General features: G+C 40.0%; 1 protein-coding gene across 1 annotated transcript; it reads right to left on the bottom strand.

The window, feature by feature from the left end:
* Positions 1-1419: 1419 nt before the first annotated feature.
* Positions 1420-17790, bottom strand: LOC105389900 (xanthine dehydrogenase 1). The gene is made up of 15 exons (XM_038114396.2): positions 17567-17790; positions 16277-16437; positions 15208-15710; positions 14447-14670; positions 14148-14250; positions 13702-13829; positions 12988-13281; positions 12352-12642; positions 11669-12165; positions 10968-11151; positions 10307-10502; positions 8280-9046; positions 3696-3888; positions 2291-2404; positions 1420-1750 (listed from the first exon to the last, which is right to left on the bottom strand). The coding sequence occupies exons 1-15, from the start codon at positions 17690-17692 to the stop codon at positions 1680-1682; spliced, it is 3852 nt and encodes a 1283-aa protein (XP_037970324.2). The 5' UTR covers positions 17693-17790; the 3' UTR covers positions 1420-1679.
* Positions 17791-23379: the final 5589 nt, after the last annotated feature.

Raw genomic sequence — 23379 nt, 5'->3', positions numbered from 1 at the left:
AGGTCTCTGAATTGTGTTAATCTATACCTTCATGACTTTAGTATATGATTGACTGCATAGCAAGGCGATATTTTCAATTTTAGCACTTTCAAAACTTATGATACATAATGTTCTTAGGCGGACCCTAGACCTACAATAATATTGTGCAGTATGGTTATTGTGCAATAAGTTTTTAAACCAAATGAAGTTTGGGGCCGTCCATTAATCACGTGAGGCTCAAAGGGGGGGGGGGGGGGGGGAGGGGGTACGGAAAACCTCACGAAACATCACGAGGGGGAAGGAGGGGGTTCTCGTTAGACATCACGTGTATTTATTTTTTTGTCAAAAAGCGATAGGTATTTTAAGGTTTAGAGCGGCGCTCAGTCGGGTAAGCGCCCGCTTCTCACGCCAGAGATGCGGGTTCGAATCCCGGCGCTAACATGTACCAATGAGTTATTTTAACTTAAGTATACCATCGCTCTTACGGTGAAGGAAAACATCGTGAGAAAACCTGCATATCTAGATTTTGCACATCTAGATATGTGAACCCACCAACCCGCAGTGGACCAGCGTGGTGGGAAATGGTCCAAGCTTAGGAAGGCAGTTTAGACCTTGGGGATATGCACAAAGATTCCACTCGAGAGAGCCAGGTGCAGGTACTTACACCCCCACAGAGAATAGAATAGAATAGAATAGATAGGTATTTCAGTACCCGTATCACGAAAATTCGAGCTAACGAATAGAATCGAATGCGAGTGCGACTATTGTCAACTTGACAGCACTTTCGAACACTTTTTACCTTTCGAATGAGTTTCGAAAAGAATGACCACAGAGTTCATAATATTATTGTGACAATGACCTATGGAATGATAGCTGTCAAACTTTCGCAAATCTATACACCGCCATTTTGTTGTTGACAGGTTGACAGCACTTTCGAATAGACTATCGAATAGAATGTGGTGCGTTTTTTCCGGATCGCTCTACTGAACCGAAATTTAGAACGGCGCAAAAATTAACGATTTGTAGTATGACATTAATTGACTCGTCCACCGTTGCTAAGCAACGACTCCCAGCGCGCTGCGAAAGACTGCTGCGCAATTTTCGTTATATTTTTTCTAGCCAAAAAAGCCTTTACATAGACTTCCAAAAAAATACACGTGATCCAGGGGGTAGGGGGGTCAAAAAATGAGAAAAACGACCTCACGTGATTAATGGACGGCCCCTTTGCGCAATCTTCAATATTAACCCCAGACAATGAATTATATTGCACAATTGTCAATATTGCGCAATATTGTTGATCGTCTAGGGGCCGCCTAACATAGAATCTTAAGTTTTGACAGTGCGAGCTGCCGCTATCTAAAATATGGAGACATAACATTTGTAGCCAGTGTATATTTTTTGAATCAATTAACTTATTATGAAATGAAAAGCACCAATACGACAATAATAAGAATGAAGTATATTATAATACTTATAACATAAATTATATTAAATGATTCTACGCAGTCACTAAAATATACAAGATTTTTTATTAATTAAAATTTAAATTTTATTATTAGCTATTTAGATATTCCAATAACTATCTAATTTTCGGTTGTTTTCATTAATATTAAGTAAGTAATTATGCCTTAAATTTGATTAACAAAAGTACTTAAATAATTAAGGTAACCTTTACCTGGCCTATACAAGACAGCCCTTATCTAATCATACAAAAACTCATTCAAGCCGACATCTGCTTTTAAAACGTTGGCTTCTATTGTGTAGGGACCATCTGAAAGAAACAAATATATATTACTAGCGGTTCCCGCGAGCTTCGCTTCGCCTTAAAAAGTTTTATTTAGTTTTTTTTTTTAAATAATCATAGCAAGGTCTTATAGTGCCACAAACTTATCTGTTCCGGTGAGAGCGAAATAAATTGATCCATATCTCATTACTTACTAATGAATTGTATATTGTTAAAGATTTGATGGGTTTATTAACACCGCAAGAGCGAATTAACAATACGAACAAACATAAAACCTTATAGAATGAAGAAATATTAGACATTTATGTGAACTCTCAACGGAACAGATAAGTTTGTGGCACTGTACCAACGTTGAAACACTTCTAGTAAGTATTTTAAATAATAAAATTATAGTAACAATGAGGTGACATAGAAAAATAGATAGAACATTCTTTATATAAATACACCGTACACCAAAGAAAATAAAACTAACAAGTTATAACTCAATTAGGGTACAAAAGACAGTGTTATCACTTAAAGCGATCTCTGCCGGAAACCCTTTAGAAGAAGAAGAAGAAGAAGACTTACCAACGTTGAACCACTTGTTTCTCGGATATCCGGTGTCCTCCCTGGAAGCGGCAATGGCGTCGTGGAGCGCGAATCCCACGACTATAGCTACGCACGTAGCTGGTTCACCGACCACTGAGGAAAAGGATTATATATTTAAGGTAAGCGTCCATCTATCGGTCTCATACGTATCGCACCAAACGTATTGTCATAAATGTATGGAGAAACGGCAGAATTATTCTTAGTTCATTATGTATGACCTTTAATCCTTCATCATCATCATCATCAGCCAATAATCATCCACTGCTGGACCTAGGCCTCTCCCAAGGAGCGCCACAACACTCGGTCCTCGGCCTTCCTCATCCAACCACTACCCGCCACCCGCCTAAGGTCGTCAGTCCAGCGGGCAAGAGGGCGTCCCACGCTGCGTTTGCCTGTTCGTGGTCTCCACTCGAGAACTCGTCTACCCCAACGGTTATCGGTTCTTCGGCAGATATGACCAGCCCACTGCCACTTCAGCTTGCATATTTTGACAGCTATGTCGGTAACCTTAGGCAGCGTTCCCACTACGCCGGACCGGCAGATCTGCCGCGCCGGTAAATCTGCCGGAAGAGCTAGTGGCTGTACAATTTATATGAAGCTATTCACATTATCCCGGGTCCGGCATTTTTGCCGAGCCCGGCATTCCTACCGAACGTTTTGTCACTACGAATTGCCGGTAGAACGACCGGGCCCGGAGTAATGTGAACGAGTTTGTGCCGGTATCTGTCCCCCGCTCGCCCCGCTCGTGCTCCCCTCGCCCCTGGATGTAAAATGAAAAGAATGGAAAATCTTTCCCGTAAAATAGGGTGTACCCAATGTTTTATTTTGCCTTCTATTAAGATACCACCACAACACAACAATTTCGTCGTCCATTGTGCGCGCAGGTCCAAATTCAACTGAGGACTGTCTGAATTTCTTCCGGGATCCGATGTAATGTGAACACTCTGTCCGGTGTCCGGTTTTCGGCAGATCTGCCGGTCCGGCGTAGTGGGAACGCTGCCTTAGTCCTCTGACGGATAACCTCATTTCTGATACGATCCATCAGAGAAACCCCAAGCATAGCTCTCCATAGCACGCTCAGTGACTTTAAATCGGTGGACCAGTCCTACCGTCAGTGTTCACGTCTCTGCACCATACGTCATCACTGGCAGGACGCACTGGTTGAAGACTTTTGTCTTCAGGCTCTGAGGAATGGCCGAGGAGAATATGTGACGAAGTTTCCCGAATGCAGCCCAACCCAGTTGGATGCGCCTTGCAGCCTCCTTTAAAATTAACCCTTAATTGGGCAAAATGATTATGGATCCCACATAGTTTTGAACTTTAAACCCATAAAAAATTTAAGAGGTCATGCCCTATAATGGGTTAAAATAAAAACTGCACTCACCCCTGGCTCCCAAGACACCGACCGGATTATTGGAGTTCCTCAGCAGCTGAACCCTGAAGTCCAGCGGTATGTCCTTGGCTTGAGGCACGTGGTAGTACCAGGTGCGATCGGTCAGCAACTCGCCGGTCTGAGAGTCGTATATCAGGTGTTCCGTTGTCCAGTAGCCCATGCCCATGATGAAAGCACCTTCGATCTGAGGGGTTTATGTGGATGATGTTGTAGTAGTCCGAAGACTTCCAGCTAACTAATATCGCGAAGTTGTTTTGACAACGAATTTTGGATTCAAAATGCATTTGATTTAGATTTGACTTCGCGATAACCCGATAACAACGAGAAGGGCTACTATTTCTTGACAAAAAACGAACTTTTGGAGTGCGGTCATACAATCGGTTCGTGAAAGAGTCATGCTTAACGCAGCAGCGCTTCGGAGCTGCATATTTTGGCAAGGATAGCCTATCTTTAACTTATATTAATGGTGATTATTTAGTAGTACTTATCTCTTTATTTACTTAATAATTTTTACTTTACTTATGGGTGAATTTCCCGCAGCCAAAAATTGCGTGGCATCAATGAAATCGGTACTAAAAAACCAAGTTATAATTTTCTAATATTTTTTTCCGGTTAAGTGAAATAGTTATCTATGTGTAGCACTAAATATTTTATTAATAGGATTAATGGATATTTTTAAAAAAAATATTAAACCTCCAAATCTTTCATTGCCGTGTCTGTCCCCAGGTCACCACGTTTTGTATTATTCTTCATTGATGAAAAAATATTGAGTATTGATAGTTAAACTTAGTTTCATTTGATACATTAATAGTTAAAGTATTGTCACGGAACACATTTATTGAAATATATAAAGAATATAACGAACGGTAAGTGAAAATTCATGTGTCCCAGAACTTCTGTTCATCGCCGTGTCCTAAACATGATCAAGGATATTGTTTTACCTATGAACTTGTGTGCCCCCCTCAGTGCGCTAGTCGTTTCTTACAAGTGTCGCCTAACTGCTCGACGTAGAAGGAGGTACATCGGTGCCCGCGTTTTTGCGCTATAGTGAAAATCAGTAAAAATTTTGGGGACTGGACATTTTTTCTTTCATTGCCGTGGATAGATAAAACTTCTATAAAATTAAGTTTGTCTTCTAGAGTAAGCATTCAAAAGAAAGCTTTTTGAAAATATTTATCTTATAAAGTGTTTATTTCTTCGAATAGTTAATACTTTTTTAGTTATTTATATTTAATGCCTTGGTTTTCATCGCCATGCTTTCATTTCCGTGGCTTCCGTGGCCAATATTTGCTATGGCAATGAAAAAAAAGCTACGGCAATGAAAAAAATTTCATTGCCATGTCCTGTAAAATAATTTGTATTCATTGCCGTGGTTAGGTTATTCATTTCCGTGGCCAGGTTATTCATTTCCGTGACTTATGTTTTCATCGCCGTGGTATGTATGATTAGGCAAAGTAACATATCTTTACCATCTTTTACCTGTAATACAGGTAATACCGATCACTGACATATTACCTACAGGACTAGTCAAATTACCTCTTTTTGCAGTGCGTTAAGACGGGTGCGTATCGAGATGTATAAAAACGAAATATATAATATTACATTAATAATCGATTGGCGCTATATCGAGGTGTTGAGATGTCTGTACAATGCCGCTACTATGACTGTCCAAGTACAGGACCACAAGACAAGACCTATCCAACTGCAACGTGGAGTGAGATAGGGGGATGTGATATCTCCGAAACTGTTCACCAATGCATTGGAAGATGTCTTTAAGACGTTGGACTGGAAAGGACATGGCATATGTATAAATGGCGAGTACATGTCACACCTCCGCTTCGCGGACGACATCGTTATTATGGCAGAATCTCTGCAGGAACTCAGCTGGATGCTAAGTGGCCTAAATGCTGCTTCCCGACGTGTTGGCCTCGGTATGAACTTGGACAAGACGAAAGTCATGTACAATGCTCACATCAAACCGGAGCCGGTCGCCGTTGGTGAGGCAACAATCGAAGTTGTGCAAGAATATGTCTACCTCGGGCAGACTATTCGGCTAGGCAGAAGCAACTTCGACAAGGAGGCTGCAAGGCGCATCCAACTGGGTTGGGCTGCATTCGGGAAACTTCGTCACATATTCTCCTCGGCCATTCCTCAGAGCCTGAAGACAAAAATCTTCAACCAGTGCGTCCTGCCAGTGATGACGTATGGTGCAGAGACGTGGACACTGACGGTAGGACTGGTCCACCGATTTAAAGTCGCTCAGCGTGCTATGGAGAGAGCTATGCTTGGGGTTTCTCTGATGGATCGTATCAGAAATGAGGTTATCCGTCAGAGGACTAAGGTTACCGACATAGCTGTCAAAATATGCAAGCTGAAGTGGCAGTGGGCTGGTCATATATGCCGAAGAACCGATAACCGTTGGGGTAGACGAGTTCTCGAGTGGAGACCACGAACAGGCAAACGCAGCGTGGGACGCCCTCCTGCCCGCTGGACTGACGACCTTAGGCGGGTGGCGGGTAGTGGTTGGATGAGGAAGGCCGAGGACCGAGTGTTGTGGCGCTCCTTGGGAGAGGCCTATGTCCAGCAGTGGATGATTATTGGCTGATGATGATGATGATGATGATGACATTAATAATAACAATGGAATCAATTATAATGAACGTTATGTATAAATAAGATCGGTGGTAGCTCAGTCGGGTAAGCGCCCGCTTCCCACGCCAGTGATGCGGGTGCGAATTCCGGCGCTGACATGTACCAATGTGTTCCTTTGAATTTAAATACAATGTATACCATCGCTTTTACGGTGAAGGAAAACATCGTGACGAATCCTGCATATCTACCTATAGATTTAGCACATCTAGATAATATGTGAACCCAGCCACCCCCTGTGGACCAGCGTGGTGGGAAATGGTCCAAGCTTAGAAAGGCAGCTTAGACCTTGGAATAGAATATTCACATTGCACAAAGGTCCCATTCGAGAGAGCCAGGTGCAGGTACTTACACCTCCCACAGATAGTAGAATAGAATATAATAGAACATACATCTCTGCAGGAACTCAGCTAGATGCTAAGTGGCCTTAATGCTGCTTGCAACGTGTAGGCCTCCGTATGTTCTTGGGCAAGACAAAAGTCATGTAGAATGTTCACATAAAACCGGAGCCGGTGATCGTTCGTGACCTGAGACAACTATCGAAGTTGTGCAATAATATGACTACCGGAGGCAGACTATTCGGCTAGGCATCCAACAGTCTTCAACCATTGCGCCCTGCCAGTTATGAAATATGGTGCAGAGACCTGGACACTGATGGTGGGACTGGTCCACCGATTTAAAGTCACTCAGCGTGCTATGGAGAGAGCTATGCTTAGGGTTTCTCTTATGGATGGTATCAGAAAAGAGGTTATACGTCAGAGGACTAAGGTTACCAACATAGGCTGTCATAATAGCTTAGGCAGGTAGCCGTTAGTGGCTGGATTCGGAAGACCGAGGACCGAGTGTTGTGGCGCTCCTTGGGAGAGGCCTATGTCCAGCATTGGATGATTATAGGCTGATGATGATAACATGTACATTTCATATTATTATACCAATTAAAATATACTATGATTTAGCATAAAGTTCATAAAACATTCTATCATATCACATAATCTGTGTTAAATTACACAACACCATCAAAACCTCTAGCACCACAACCTAAAGATAGGTGCGATGACGAGAAAAGCGAGGAGGAGCGGTTAAGTGCACATGTTCTACAAAAGCGAAGCGGGGCTACATGGGGAGACGCTCTATGTTTAGGTTTTGGTGCAAGGAGTTTTGACTGCGTTATTATTATTGGCGCTATGTAGGGGGACGCTTAGCTGACCAACATGTGCACCTTACCGCACCTATCTTTATATTTTGGTGCTAGGTGTTTTGCCGGTGTTATGTAATTCTGCACAGATTATGTCATATTATAGTATATTTTATGAATTTTACATAAAATGAACAGTATAAAAATTGGATATTATACCTTATGAAAATATAGATGTTATAGGTAAGGTTTATGATCAAGGTTTGTGAACGTTATTAGTGTGAAATGAAACATTTTCTTTCATACGTCGCAATACGGACCCCACAATGCTACTTAGAGAATTCCATACTATATTCTTATTTTTTATACATACTGTCGTTCTTTCTTTCGTTCCAATATCTATCCAAATATTTCTGCCATACATACCTGTCTAAGTTTGCGTTTCCCTCAGTCTTTTTAAAAAAATGCAGTGGATTGATTCTTTTATTTCCATTGTATACAGTTCTTTCATTGCCGTGGAAGTTTGTTTCATTGCCGTGGGCTTTTGTTTCATTGCCGTGGACGCTTGTTTCATTGCCGTGAACGCATGTTTCATCGCCGTGGCACGAAATTTTTAATCATCCGTATCTCGTTAAGTTTTTAACTTATCTGCTACCCATTTAGTAAGAACACTAACATGAACAAAAACTTTAATAAAAGCGTTTTTCTAATATAAAAAACCTTAAGATAAAAAAGTCCACGGAAATGAAGATTTTTTAGGACTTGTTGAAATCCACCCTTATTAGTCTTACCTGACCAATATCCGACGACGGGTTGATACTAGTACCCACATCTTCAATGAGATCGACTCTCAACACCTCATGCTCGCCAGTCAACACATCAAGCTCAACTTCCGCCACCGCCGCTCCATCCGCACGATACGCACTCGAGTCATTCGAGCTGGTATGATAACTGGTCTGCAGATTAACACCAGCTTTCCATGCTAGCTGCACCAATACCTCAAACGATGCATCATTCAAATTCTGCCGAAACGGAGTCAAACGCTCAAGAAGCAACTGGCAGCATTTAATCGCACCGTAACATACGGATTCAGACGTCGTACTGGCCCCAGTTTGCACGCTATTTGGAATCACGTCGATTTCTTTGACGGTCTTCACTCTTACTTTATCTATCGATATGTTTAAAGTGAATGCGACCACTTGAGTGACTTTAGTGTTGATCCCTTGGCCGATTTCTACTCCTCCGTGTTCAACGATTACTGTTCCGTCTCCGTGGTATGCTGTTAGGAATACTTGGAAATCGGTCAATATTATTGATGACCAGCTTAACAACGCCACTCCTAGTCCCCGTTTCTTCCATCTGCTTTCTTTGTTGAATCTTTGCACTTCTTCCTTTCTTTTGTAGTAATCGCTGTCTTTGGTGAGTTTTTCCACAATTCTTTGTATAACTGGATCTGTTTTGCTTATGTTGTTCATTCTCACTTCAAGCGGATCTAGGTCTAATTCGTAGGATATTTGCTCCATTATGTACTCGGTCATGGCTATTGCCTCCAGTGTTCCTGAAAGCAATAAACAGCTAAAATATATAAATACAGTAATATACGATAATTGTCTTAGGTAAGGCCAAACCATAGAACTAATGGGTAATGTATTCTGTGAATATGTTATTATCCACAACGAAGTTACAGGGGGTCGAAAATGGCCTGAATTGCTTCGAGAAAAGGATGGTACGGCCTTGCCGCTTTTTTGCTCGACTTGGTGGGGGCACTGCCGTGTCCCCAGATTCAGGTATGTTTCCAGTGTTAACCTACCCTTGCTGCCAGTCACGAGCATCTATATTAGTTTTGTCCAATACTAGCTCTATTTTCAATGGTTCTTTGTTGGTTCTTTGTTCAAATCCTAGCTGGGGTAGATGTTTTTCCCCTCTAGTAGGAATGCCTCTAGTAGGTATATTATATCCATGAAGATGAAGTGTCACGTTGGTATCACATGTCTCCCAAAAGTGCCCTTATATCCTACCAATATTAAATAGACGAAACTTTGTCAGCGTGTAATGTTTGTTACTTCTTCACGGCAAAACGGCTGAACCGATTTTAATGAAATTTCGTATGGAGTTAGCTGACACCCTGGATTAACACATAAGCTCCTTTTTATCCCGGATTTTCTACGATTCCACTTTCTTATATGAAAAAACTGTTTAAGGCGAAGCGCGGGAGTCATGTGTCACGTTTGTGTCACATGATTCCCAAAAAGTGCTTTCTTATATTTATTTAATTATATTTATATTATTTCTACGTTCACAAAACACCTGACATTCTCTCAAGTCTTCCTCACCTGGAGCCCTGACCCAGCTATTAGACGCGTTGTCTTAAGGGCTACTCTCGTCTACTTTCCAATTTCGACTACTTTCCCATATAGTCAACTGTCCCATTTCGTCTACTTATTGCTCCCACCTTGTCCACTTCCTACTTCATCCACTTTCCCACTTTGTCAATTTCCTACTTCGTCCACTTTCTTATATGATACTATATTTACATCCATACGTCATGTTTGTGTCATATGACTCCCAAAAAGTGCCCTCATATCCCTACTTTCATAAAACCTGCGACATTACCTCATGTTTTCTCACCTTTGGCCCTGATCATCATCACCAGCCTATAGCAGTTCACTGCTGGACGTAGGCCTCTCCCAAAGCACGCCACTGGACGCGATCTATAGCCTTCCGCATCCAATCATAATCAGCCACCTTTCGCAACCAGACACCCTATCTAGCCGGAGGGCGTCCCACAGATGTGACCAGTCCACTTAAGCTTACTAACCTGGAGCCCTGCACCAGCTATTAGACGCATTATCCGTAAGCACATTGAACATCTGGTACTGCCAGCGGCGGCTCTCGTAGGCATTCCTTACGCTGTTTATTGCGAGGTAGATGATGGCTTCAGAGAACACGTAGCCGTTATCTTCGTAGAAATTGTACTGGAGGTACTGGATCTCGCCCTTGCTGTTGACTCCGACCTGGGAACAGTATTAATAAATCAGTTAATAATTATCTAATAGTGGACTTGTCAGACGTGCGGGGCAATCCTGCATGTTTGATGAAATCTGCACGATGTTCAATCGCTATTACATTACGCAGCACTACAGCGCCGCCAGTCGTCATGGTAATTGCAATTCGAGGGGGGTGGCATTGCCAGTTTTTGGAAAAACAAATTAAGTTGAAAGAGTGGGGAGTCAGGGGGTCGTTTTGTTCTACGACTTTTGAAAATTCGCAAAGGTTATTTTTCATAGATAAGGTAATTACTTTGTTAGTAACTTGAATGTTTACTATAGCGATCAGGATTTTTTATGACTCCCTAAGTCATTTTCTCTTGGCTTACTTTAACCACTTTTGCAGCACCCAGTATAAACTAAAACCCCTGATAAATAAAAAAAAACAAATTATAACAATCAAAATCATCAACATGCATCGTCAAAACTGACCTCAAAATCCCTAGTGCAAGGGAACCGTTTCCCGATAACCCTCATATTCCCCTGTATGCTGAGCACCATACGCGCCGGTCGGTTCATCAGGTGACTCACAAGTGAGCAGGCGGCGACTACTTGTGAGCTGCGAGTGAGTCGGCTGCCGTAAGACCCGCCTTGAGGCCCGATACGCATGGTCACTCTGGAATTGGTGTGAAGAACGTTGGTTACCACAAACTCTGGTCAATTAGGTACACATAATTAATTATGCAGTTATGTTTAATTGTAGTTGGTGTGCTGCATTGTTGGAATACCGTTTTGAAATGTTTGCAGTCAGTATTTACTTGGATTATCTAGCACTTTCACTAGTGTTGGTTCAAAGTAAACAATGCGCAATGGTGTGTTAATGAGAATATAACATGGACGATTTAACTTTAAAGTAGGTACCTACCTATACATAATTATCTGCTTTAGAATTAGAGGTAATGTGTATTATGTAGAAAAGTAAGTATATGTACCTATGATGTTTATTTGTAACACAAATTGAGGTCTGAGCATTGGAGCAAATCTTTTACTACCTACTAGACTACAGGCAATAGAGCAGGTTCTTATATACCGGCAGTTCAGCAGCTGTACAAAATTGTAAGCCATCTTCATTGTTACGATATTTAATTTGGTAGTAGCTACTAATCTTATTTCTCTTCTAATCTAGTACAGACCTGTTCTGTGGAATATTCAGCGCTTCTGACACCACACACTGGCTGTTATCCGGGTAGTGAGAAGACGGTATCACCTCAATACCATCATCACTTGGCCGGGCCACACAACTTATTGTCTCCATCGTAAAATGATATTGAGAGAAAATATTCGTCTGATTCTTTATCACTCGTTGGACATCTGTTCCACGATCTCTAGCAGGAAGAACAAAGAATACTGATACTCTACTCGGGTCTTCGCTTCTGACTTGATTGATCAGAAGAAGAGGAGGTTTCTTTTCAGTCTTGTATTTAACTTGAACAAGCAATGCTGCTCTTTGGGCTACCGCTTCGCTCTCAGCTACTATTAACCCAATGGCTTGATCGTAATACTTGACAGTTTTGTCAGCCAGTATTTCTTCAGGGCTTACAATGATCGGCAGTCCGATTCGGGTGGACATGAAGGTGTTCTTGCCAGGTATATCTTTGGCGGAGAAAAAGGCTAGAACGCCTGGATATTTCTGAAATGATACTTTATTTTAATAATGATGTCATAATTGATTATTAATAATAAAACAAATGAAGTGGATTCAATGCACCCACAATAATTTGTACAAAGATTTTGTACTGTTTTGACTTGTAAACTATGATAATATAGTTTTTCTCTTGAAACTGCAAAAAAAGTGAGACGATTCAAAAGATCTTACCAAAGCCGGTGACGGGTCTATGTCAAGGATCTCTCCCGTAGCCACATCGCTGGTCACAAATGCTACATGCACCTCCCTCGCTTGCTTCGGCACATCATTCACATACTTGATCTCTCCTGCACACTGGATCAAGGCTTCCACCTTTGGCATCGGCTCTGTGATTGGCCAGATTATGGGGTTTGTGTCATAGACGTCTGCTGATTTAGACACCGGTCGAGTTTTACGAAAGTCTCGGATTCCAGACCTGTAACGGGGCTTTAGGCGCTTTTCCGGGATTATTGTGATGAGACCCTGATTTGGATAAATACGATTCTTGTTATTATAATTTTGCTTTTCATACAGATTTAATTTTTTTATTTCATGTGTGATACATTCGTGTTATAAACCGTCAGCGCAAACCACTGACGAGACGAAATATAAAATGTGAAATTTAGGCGAGCTCATGAGTATAAATAAGTTTCTTCTTCAATCGTGTAAATGCACTGCCTTCATCAGGTCTCCTGACTGCACTTTGGGGTATTAGAACACTCTATAAGATGTGACGTAGTCTGAAGGCTTCCGCAACTGCATAGGGTGCTGGCATTGGCTGGGAGCATATCCCATCGCCTTAAATTGAAATATATATAAATAACTTACCTTATAAAACAATCCCAGTGCAAGCTTCTTCCTGAATTCCGGTTTAAATTCACCTGGAATTTCCTTGACATCCAATTCAGCTTCTAAAACTTTCAGAGCCTCTTGTAGTATTTTGTTCGTAAACACTTGTTTACCGACGACAAATTCTTCAGTTTTCTTCGCATGGACAAACGTAGCTGATATACCGCCGAACACTATTCTGGCTGATACTACAGTTTCTTTATCATCAGGGTTGAATTTGTAGAGAAAGGCTGAGTTCACGGATGCGTGAGCGTTTTGCGCTCGAGGCATGATCTGAAAATTAATAATACATAGTTACAAAATAGGTTCTCCAAATATTATTAAAACTATCACCGTCATCTATTTTCCTAGCTCGGCATACACCCCAATTACCCAAACTATGGTATATTTTTTAGTCTCAGATAGGTACTAAATTACCATATTCTGGCCCTGTAGCACAGGGCACTAATAAGTCGTGATAAAAGTTCTCTGTCGCGCTCACTCCTGAGGCAGAGCGATGTGAGTGACGGCGATGCAAAACTTTTGTCACGTCTTAAATGCGCCCCGTACTAGCCCTTCTGAACGGTTTATCAACAGTCGATTGTCCCGCCAACAGAACGATACGTCACTTAATATTAGGACAATCGACTGTTGATGAAATTGTTCCGTTCCCCATGTTCTCATTATATCATATGCTTATTTTTACAAACTTACCTTAAATGAAACGAAATGGTAGTTGTTGGAAAGCGGTGGAATCTTGAGGTTGACGATCAATTTACTGGTCATATCCATTGGCAAGAACTTTTCAGGGGTGGTTTCAATTACTTTTCCGGATATATCCACTGAAATAAATTAAATAAATATTCAAACAAAATACACTGTTAGTTAGACTGATGTTTTCTCTAATAACGTAATAATTATACCTTCATAATTACTATTAATTGATAATAGATTTTTACTTATTCACGAAAGGATGTCTGTATTTCGGTATTCAACTGCCAATAATTTGAACGCCAGACTTGACTTTCAGAACATAACCCTAGTGTCTCTAGTCAAGATAATAAGCACAATGTCTTAAAATTTCTGTTCAAGGGTAGTACATATATAAAACTTTTTGATCAAGGGTACCACCATATAGTAAAAAACTGCTAGGTACTTACAAATGGTTAACGTAGCCCCAATAGTCTCCATAAGTAAAAACACATCTGAAGAAAACGTTGGAACTCGGTGTTTCACCATCAGGTTTCCAGCCACTGTCCCAACCTGAAAAGTGTAAATTACTGTTATTTAAAGTTTACATCTAGTCTATCAATAAACTAAGTACAAATACGAAAACATTGACCGTAAATAATACACTGTAGGATATGGGCCTCCTCCAAATATGGGTTATTAAAAAAAAACCTGGTCTGTCTCTAGTGTTGTCACCAACAAGATAAGAAGAGTATGCAAATAAACTCACATTTCTAACAGGAATATGCGCCACCAAATTCAGATGCTCATACAGCTTGATCAAGTAAGCAAACTCTTCATGCTCTCTTGAAATATCCAGGAATATTTCCATGAGAGCTGTCAGTGTGGTCCCAGCTCCTATCACTAGGTTTTGATCGATGTAGTACTTCTTTAGTTCTAAGACTGGTCCTATATCTATCAGCACCCTTGGATATTCGAATATGTGATAGGCTCCTGAAAAAAAAAGAATAAAGTTTGCATGAACTTGTCTTCTACTCTACGATAATTCAGTTTATTGAGTCAATGTAAAACCTACAGATAGTTCAAATTCCTGTCGTGTCGATCATTGATAAAATTTCAGCCTATATTATGTAAGTATACAAAATATAACTTTTTATTTAATTATTATAATAATACTACGGATGCCTACTACAAATTACAATGTGTAATGCAATTTAGATAAGTATCAATTACCCAGATACCAAGACTTGCAATTACATTGAAGCAACCATCCGCTGATTCATTTTATTAATAACAATAATAATATATTATAGATAGTCATGATAATAAAATTAATAGTGCAACATTTATAATTAAAATTAGTGTAACTACCGGTTAACGTTTGGTACAAGATGCACAACATACACATACTTACTTATTGTCCATTATGTTTAATTTTATTACGATAATGAATTTAATTTGAACGCGTGTAAGTAAGTTATATAAAATATTTATAATGACAAAATGATGCAAAATCTGATAGTTAATTACCTTTTCCAGTATTACCGCCAACCAGCATGTATGACTCTGTGCCTTCTTCTTTCAAAACATCAAAAATATCCTGAATTTCATTGACCCTGTAGTACACCCTGTGGTCTTTCAATTTTATCTTCTTAACAATTTTATCTTCAACATCTTCTTTTGTAACAAAACACCAGTCATCTTTGCCTTTGCAAGACTTTCGGCAGTTTGCACCTTTGTTCTTGCATATCTTTAAATCTTCTATGTCATTTATTTCATTACATTGCGTATCTATTTTGTTGGTGTCATTTGTTTCATTGGATCGTAGAAGATCGGTATCGTTACTGGTGCTAGGTCCTTCAGTGGCTTCATTCGAGAGGCTTATGTTTTTGTCTTTGGGTTTAGGTCCATCTTTAGCGAAACTCTTGAAAGCATCAAGGATGGGCCTGTAGCCAGTACAGCGGCAAATGTTGCTGCCAAAAGCGTCCTCTATTTCATACTCCGTAAGGTCATAGTGATTCGATTCCAATAGACTGTAAAAGTATTTCAGTTAGTTGAAAATATTAACTTAATTGTGTCTTAATTAGTTTCATTCATTCATTCGTTATTCCAACTGCTTAACTCTTTACTGAATGGGAAGAAGTTCGTATCTCATTCTTCTGCCTTAAAATGATCCTTGAGAGAGCATGAAATTGTTTTCATCGTCCTGGTCCTAGCCTTTCTTCTTCCCTCCACTACCCTTCCAGCAATTCATCATCAAGATCCACCGGCTGACAACTAATCTGACTGGCCAATCCTTTGATCAAACCATACCTAGTCTATACCTCTAGTGTTACCGCCACGCTAAGAAGAAAAATATCAAGAATACAGAACAAAACATCGTGAGGAAACCTGCATATCTAGATTTAGCACGTCTAGATATGTGAACCAACCAAGCCGCAGTGGACCAGCGTGGTGGGAAATGGTCCCAGCTTAGGAAGGCAGTTAAGACCTTCGGGGTATGCACAAGGGTTCCATTCGGGAGAGCCAGGTGCAGGTACTTGCACCCCCACAGAGAATATAATGGAAGAATAGGATAGAATACAGAACAAGAACAAACCTGTACATGCTCATGACCCAGCCCACGCTACAGAACCCGCACTGGGTTCCGTCGTACTCCGCCAGGGTGCGCTGCACGGGGTGGTAGCCCCGCAGCCGGTCCCCGAGCCCCTCCACTGTCGTGATCTCCCAGCCTTGGCACTGGAGTACTGAGATCAGGCACTGGGGAGAGGGAAGAGTCTTCAAATTGCATGTCTCATGACGGCATCAGCCAAGTTATCGTACCACCATTGATCTTATCGTTAGTTGGGATCCCTTAGCAATCATAAATATTTAAGAAGCACGATGATAAGTCCGCCTTTGTATATATATATATTTGTATTGTTTTTTTCTACTTTTACTTTAAACTATGTTATTTGTGTATACAATAAAGTGTTTAAATAAATAAAAATAAATTATACTTAAAGATTGTGGATTGCTAAAGGTTACTTTAAGCAGAGTTTAGCAATACTGGCGCCAGTCACTGGCTAGAAAAATTAACGGCCGCTCTATTCTCGCCAGCAACTTGACATATTGACGTGCGCGACTTGCGCCCCGTGCTGCAGCTATAGCTATAAGTAGGGTATGTGTACCTTACGGGACACATCCAATAGCTGGCTACAAATATGGCTGATAGCTAACTCTGGCTTGATATTTGCCCGGTGTAAGCCAGTGACTGGCTGACTACACAATCATTAAGCATTGTCGTGGTGCCAGCCCTGCTGGTGTCTCTCTCTCAGCCTTCTATAGTCCATTGTTGGACATAGGCCTCTCCTAACGATCGCCACCCTAAACGGTCATCCGCTATCTGCATCCAGCGGCTTCCCGCTACCTTCCGCAGATCATCCTAGAACCGTACTTATTGCCTATTCCTACTCACAGAGTTAACAGAGAAGGTCCTATGTCCATCTCTAGCGGCCACGACGCAGGGGCCGCAGCCGCCCTCCTGACACAACATCGAGTCTGGAGACACCTCGCCGCCAGCCAGTGTTGGCTATTGGGACTGGGCAGTAACATTACGTGGTGCACCTTATATATTCATACTGAGTTGCAGAAAAGAACGTTGAGCTGTCTCTTTCTGTTCGTATACTGACGAAGCAAGGCACATCAGCAGTCACTTTCTGCAAGTCAGAGTTATAGCTATAGCGGGGCTAGTAGCACGGGGCGCATTTAAGACGTGACAAAAGCTTTGCATCGCGCTCACTCACTTCGCAACCTCAAGAGCAAGCACGACGGCGAACTTTTGTCACGTCTTAAATTTTGCGTGCCCTTTGCTCCAACTCCTGGTGTACTTATGTCAACTCCTACTCACAGAGTTAATCGAGAAGGTCCGGTGTCCATCTCTAGCGGCCACGACGCAGGCGCCGCAGCCGCCCTCCCGACACATGTACTTGGTGCCGCGCAGCTCCAGCCGCTCGCGGAGGAAGTCCACCAGCATCGTGTCTGAAGACACCTCGCCGCCCACTGGAAGAGGAGGGTTCAGGTCGTGGTGAAAGGATTATGTCTGTAGAATGGCGTAGTGGTTAGTGACCCTGACTACTGAGCCGAGGGTCCCGGGTTCGATTCCCGACTGGGGCAGATATTTGTTTAAACACAGATATTTGTTCTCGGGTCTTGGATGTGCCCGTAAAATGGCAATAGCCCCGCCCCCTATTACATTGGGACTAACATAACACTCTGGCGAAAAGTGGGTGGGGTGATCCGGATATATGGATAGAATAGAATGGAATAGAATAAATCTTTATTCAAAGAGAACAACTTATGCTATTACATACCTACATCCCACAAAACCAAATGTTAATATGGTTTGACTGTGGGTAAGGAGTCGCACTACATAACAAATTTATCATAGCTTGATAGCTTAGTAGCACATATGCACATTTATATATACCTAGCTTACATTATAGTTAAACAGGAACAATTAGTTTTAGAGTTTTAGATTTAAGATGTTGATGACATATATATACATACTGATATAAAGTTAATTTTGATACATTATAGGCAATGAGGTACTTTGGATAGTGTTTAAGAGGTAAGTTTTATACATGACTGAAAATTTATTTATATTCTTCTCGAGTCTAATATGAGATGGCATTTCATTCATTAATCTAGGAACCTGTCTTTTTAGCGTTCTTCCGCCAAACCAAAGTAGTTATTAACCCTTGTAGTTTCAAACTTTCCTTGGGCTGCGGATCTTGTATTAAGTCCGTGCTGTTTTAGTTTTTTATGGTTCTGGCTGCTATGGTTGCTTACGGCTACATTGTGTTTATATTTTAACGATGCTGGAAGAATTTTGCATATTTTAAAAAGCTTTTTATAATCATGATTTAGTTTGGCTTTAGTTTTTTTGTCTTTGGATAGGGACAAGTGATGCGTCATTTGTGGAAGCTCTTTTGTGCAGGGCTCACAGAAGAATCAAAGTCAAAGGAGTTTCATCCGGGGTTGGTTTATATGGCGTCTCTGGCTTATCAACTTTTTAAGATTCACCACCAAAGTCAAAAATCTTCTAAGCGCACTACCTACTTCAAAATAAAAGATCAGTGAAGTGCGATCTTATTTTATTTATTTATTTAATACTTTATTGCACAAATATAACTTTAGTGTACAAAAGGTGGACTTAATGCTAAAAGCATTTTCTACCAGTCGAGACGTTTATTTTGACACTCCATATAGTTGCTTGGTGTGAACTGTAGGTATACTTAATTTATAATTTAGTCTACGTTTTATCTTTAATCAACTTTAATAAGATGAGGGTACAGAATAGATGTGGACAATGATACCTATAATATAACTTACCTATTTGCTTCTCTCCATTGACAGTGAACGTGATGTGGTCCATTGTAGCACTTTACTGTTTAGATGTTTTTTTAACACTAATAGCCTAATTTTAACTCATAAATATAAATTTTATATATTTTTTGCAGTCAACAATCACAACTTAATTTTAGTATTTTTTTTTAAATTGATTTATTAGCGCAGTGTTCACACTGCGTAAAATTGAGTTATGAATGTCGGTCCGTATTATTTAAAATCCGTTTTACAACACACTGTAGCTAGAAGGCACAGTCAGCAAAAAAAAACCACAATCTGAATATTTTTCAAAATATTCATATTCGTATTTTAAACGACAATACTAATTAGAAAATTTAATATAAAATCACAAGAAGTTCGATGAGAGCGGTGGTGGCGTAATGGATAAGGCCCCATCCTCTCAATCGAGAGGCCGTGGGTTCAAATTCTGGCCTGTACCAATGAATTCTTTCAATTGTGTTTTCAATTAAGGAGTTTAAGTAATAATAATACCAAGTGCTCTTACGGTGATGGAAATCATCGTGAGGAAACCTGCACATCTAGATTCTAGATGTGTATCCTAAGTGCATTGTACTTATTCCAAAACGGTGATATGGTTCGCAACCTATCACGTGAGTACAAATGTGCTGCGAAAAGTGGGTGTCTCGCCTTTGAGCCACCTCAGACTACCCCTTCGGGGATAACAGTCGTGGGTGCATATCTATAAATAAATATGAAGCTCGATAATTATTTTGTAAATAAGCTTCATTTGAAGATAATGATAGGGTCATATTTAGTTTTACTGTTAACATGCAAGTGCATGTTTAAAATGCATGGTCATCTGTAAAAATTGTTAGGCTCATTGATTAACGTAATTAAGTTTATGAGATTAGATCCTAGTTTCACCACAGTCAATTATAATTAGATCATTAACACACCTGTTACATTTTTATGTCATCAATTATACGTCATCTCCATATTAAATTCTTGAAAGACGTGTCAAATGTCAACAACTAATCCCTTGTTAACATCTAACATAGTATGGTGAAACTGGGGCTAGACGATGAACCCACGATGTTTTTTTATAGAATATCCTTTAAAGCAGATCTAGTCATTGTATACTTACGGGGGGACCATTCATAGTATTCATACTCAATGTTCTAGACTTCTAGTCGATCAAATCATAAATCCTAATCCTAATCCTAACTAATATTATAAATGCGAAACTCTGTTACTCTTTCACGCCAAAACTACTGAACGGATTTAAATGAAATTTGGTACACATACGGTCTAGACCCAGGGAAAGAACATAGGCTAGTTTTTATCCCGGAATTCCCACGGGAAAACTTTTTAAGGCGAAGCGAAGCGCGCGGGAACAGGTAGTACTTTATAAGTATTTACTTTACTTACATTTATCATGCTGACTGTACGTACAATCGGGGAAATCCATGCTAGCCCGATTTCAAACAATATCGCTTACGCACCCCGTCGTAACAGCCCCGCCCCTTCCATACGTGTGAACCAATGGCGTGTAAGGGAATATTGGCTGATACTGTGAAGAGCCATGCTGTTACCGACAGGACCTCGTAATAGTAACGGCCTCCTTTGTATATATTTCTTATTTTTTTACTCTCAAAAGAGTGGTTTTTGGTTTTGTCTTTGTTACCTCATTAGTCATTGGTCGAGCGCGTGTATGTGTGGGTGCGGCAGGCAGCAGGCTGCAAGCGGTTCTAACCTTTAAGGTAGGCCACCGGCCGATTCCCCGATAGTACATAAGAAGTACCTAACAATTCAGTAACCACCCATTTTATGAGTGTATTGATAATTACTGTGTTAATAGTTAAGTAAGTACCTTTTCAATTTGTTCAAATTAATTTTATTACAAACTGATTACCTACTTACTTACTTTAAAACGACTACATAAATTTAACATCTAATAGCTCTACAAGTGTTGCAAAAAGGCTATAGTATTCCAGTATTCCTTTAGGGGTTTGTTCAGAATGACTCCCTGGGACGGGATTACGGCTCGCGACCTTTAGCGAAAATCGGGTGGCTTTTAATATTTTTTTTATACAGCACTAGCTGTTCCCGCGCGCTTCGCTTCGCCTTAAAAAGTTTCCCGTGGGAATTCCGGGATAAAAAGTAGCCTATGTTCTTTCCCAGGGTCTAGACCGTATGTATACCAAATTTCATTCAAATCCGTTCAGTAGTTTTGGCGTGAAAGAGTAACAGACAGACAGACAGACACAGTTACTTTCGCATTTATAATATTAGTTAGGATTAGGATGTTGCAAAAAGCCGAAACCTACATGTGCAGCATGGTATATCTAAGCCTAAACTTTGTTGGTCACGTGACTCTTTACTATGAAGAATGTTTTTTTCGCGAATTTTGAAATTCTGATTTCAGTTTCGGGCTTAGATATACCATGCTGCACATGTAGGTTTCGGCTTAGTATACCCTTTTTGCAACATCCTGTATACTCAGGTGGAAATTCACCAAACGCTAAACGTATTAATTTAGCCTGTCAAACGTGAGTCAGTTGGTACAAAATGTATTTAAAATTTGTCTTAAATACAATTTTAGATACATTTAGCGTATAGTAAGAGTGACCCTTAATCAGTTCCGGGACTAACTTCATACTGACCTCGATAAGGTCACCGCACATAATATACAGGGTTATTGGTACTTACCAAGACCGGATCCTTTCAGGAGGTGATAGAGGAAGACATTTCCAGTCGATTGAACCCTATAATGCATTATCCGAAACTTAACCATTTCTAAGATATTTAATATCTAAGTTTTTGTTTATTTTTTCCCAAAATTTTATGTTTAAAACAGAAAATTAAAAAAACTAGCCATATTTCAATATTTTTTTTTTACTTTTCTAGTTTGTTGATCTAGATTTAGAGTCAAATGTCGATTTAAGAAACGTCAGTCCATAATTATAAAATTTGACACTAATTCGAGATTTAACTTGTTGGTGCAAGGGGCCCTAAGGGTCGCAGCTTTAAGTAAGTACTATAAGTACTTATTACTTCCATGGTCTCAGCACACACCTATAAACGGAGTATAAACGTAATGTATTTTTTTTTCTGTCAGTCTGGCGTTGTCGTTGGTGAGTTCGCGTTCTACTGGTTGACAGAAAAAAAGAAGAGATCCCTTTACGATACGCTTATATATTATGTGCGGTGACCTTATCGAGGTCAGTCTGAAGTTAGTCCCGGAACTGATTAAGCGTCACTCTAAATCGAGATTTAACACTAAATCTAGATTTAATATGTTGGCGCAAGTGGCCCTTAGGGCTAATACTGTCACCATGGTGTCATTCATGTTGTGATAAATGCTGACCACATGCATAGGAAAGAATAATATAACATAATATTATGCAAAAATACTATGCAACTACATTTAGTAGTCTTTATAATTATTTTTATAGCCTGAAAAATAGACCGTATCACTAATTATACGGTCTAATGCTTCTTTTACATAGTTATGCACCTTGTAAATAACGATAGTATGTAATAAGTGATAGGAACCAATAGTAATATCGCTAATGCAATTGTAATTATATTGTATAAGCACTTCCAGTAATAAATTTTAGTGTAATTAGGTAATAATACTATTAAGTAATGTTGTAATAAAATGTAAGGTTTATATCTCCAGAGTCGTGAGCACATGTTTCGATCCTCCGTTAACGTTGCGTATCGTCAACTGTCACTGTCAAAATTTAAGGCAATATTAGTTCCAAAAGTGACATTTGTTTTTTTTCATATGTTAGGTGGAATTTCACCAAACGCTAAACGTGTTTAGTAGCCTGTCATACGTCTGTCAGTTAGTACAAAATGTATTTAATTTGATTTAAATACGTTTAGCGTTTGGTAAAAGTGACCCTTCGTGTAGATTCGAAAATAGTATCGAATCCTATGCACGCTGCACTGTTGACTGTCTGTATAGGTAACGTAACACGTCCGTCCCTATTCCGAGGTAAATCACAACATTTGAAAGTAAGTAAAAAAAATAAGCATTATTTTTTGTAACCATCAATGTAAGAGTATACGATAAATTTTATATTTCTTAACAGAGATTCATTGATGACATTTATTATACTTAAAAAATTATAATTTATTACACATGTTGATTTACCCTAATACCGAGGTAGGATTATGGTTTCTTCCATATACCGAGGTAGCCTGTTCATATTCCGAGTTAGTCCTGTCAGTGGCTCCATGAGTGTGGCCATGAACGTAAGGATATTACAATCGAAAATATCGATATACTTATTTAACCTTAAAGTACTCCAAATAAATTTAATTATTCTAAATAGTGGTTGAAAA

Source organism: Plutella xylostella, chromosome 31, assembly GCF_932276165.1.
Source record: "Plutella xylostella chromosome 31, ilPluXylo3.1, whole genome shotgun sequence".
In the NCBI taxonomy this organism is placed as follows: Eukaryota; Metazoa; Arthropoda; class Insecta; order Lepidoptera; family Plutellidae; genus Plutella; species Plutella xylostella.
The sequence above is the reverse complement of the archived record's forward strand: the minus strand, read 5'-3'. Positions and strand labels throughout refer to the sequence as shown.

Excerpts from the sequence above, each read along its gene's own strand:
- LOC105389900 (XM_038114396.2), bottom strand. The coding sequence starts at position 17,692 with ATGCTGGTGGACTTCCTCCGCGAGCGGCTGGAGCTGCGCGGCACCAAG. Across the intron at positions 16,438-17,566 it reads GGACCTTCTCGATTAACTCT|TGCCTGATCTCAGTACTCCA; the intron begins GTGAGTAGGAGT and ends CCCTCTCCCCAG. Across the intron at positions 13,282-13,701 it reads ACCATTTCGTTTCATTTAAG|ATCATGCCTCGAGCGCAAAA; the intron begins GTAAGTTTGTAA and ends ATTAATTTTCAG.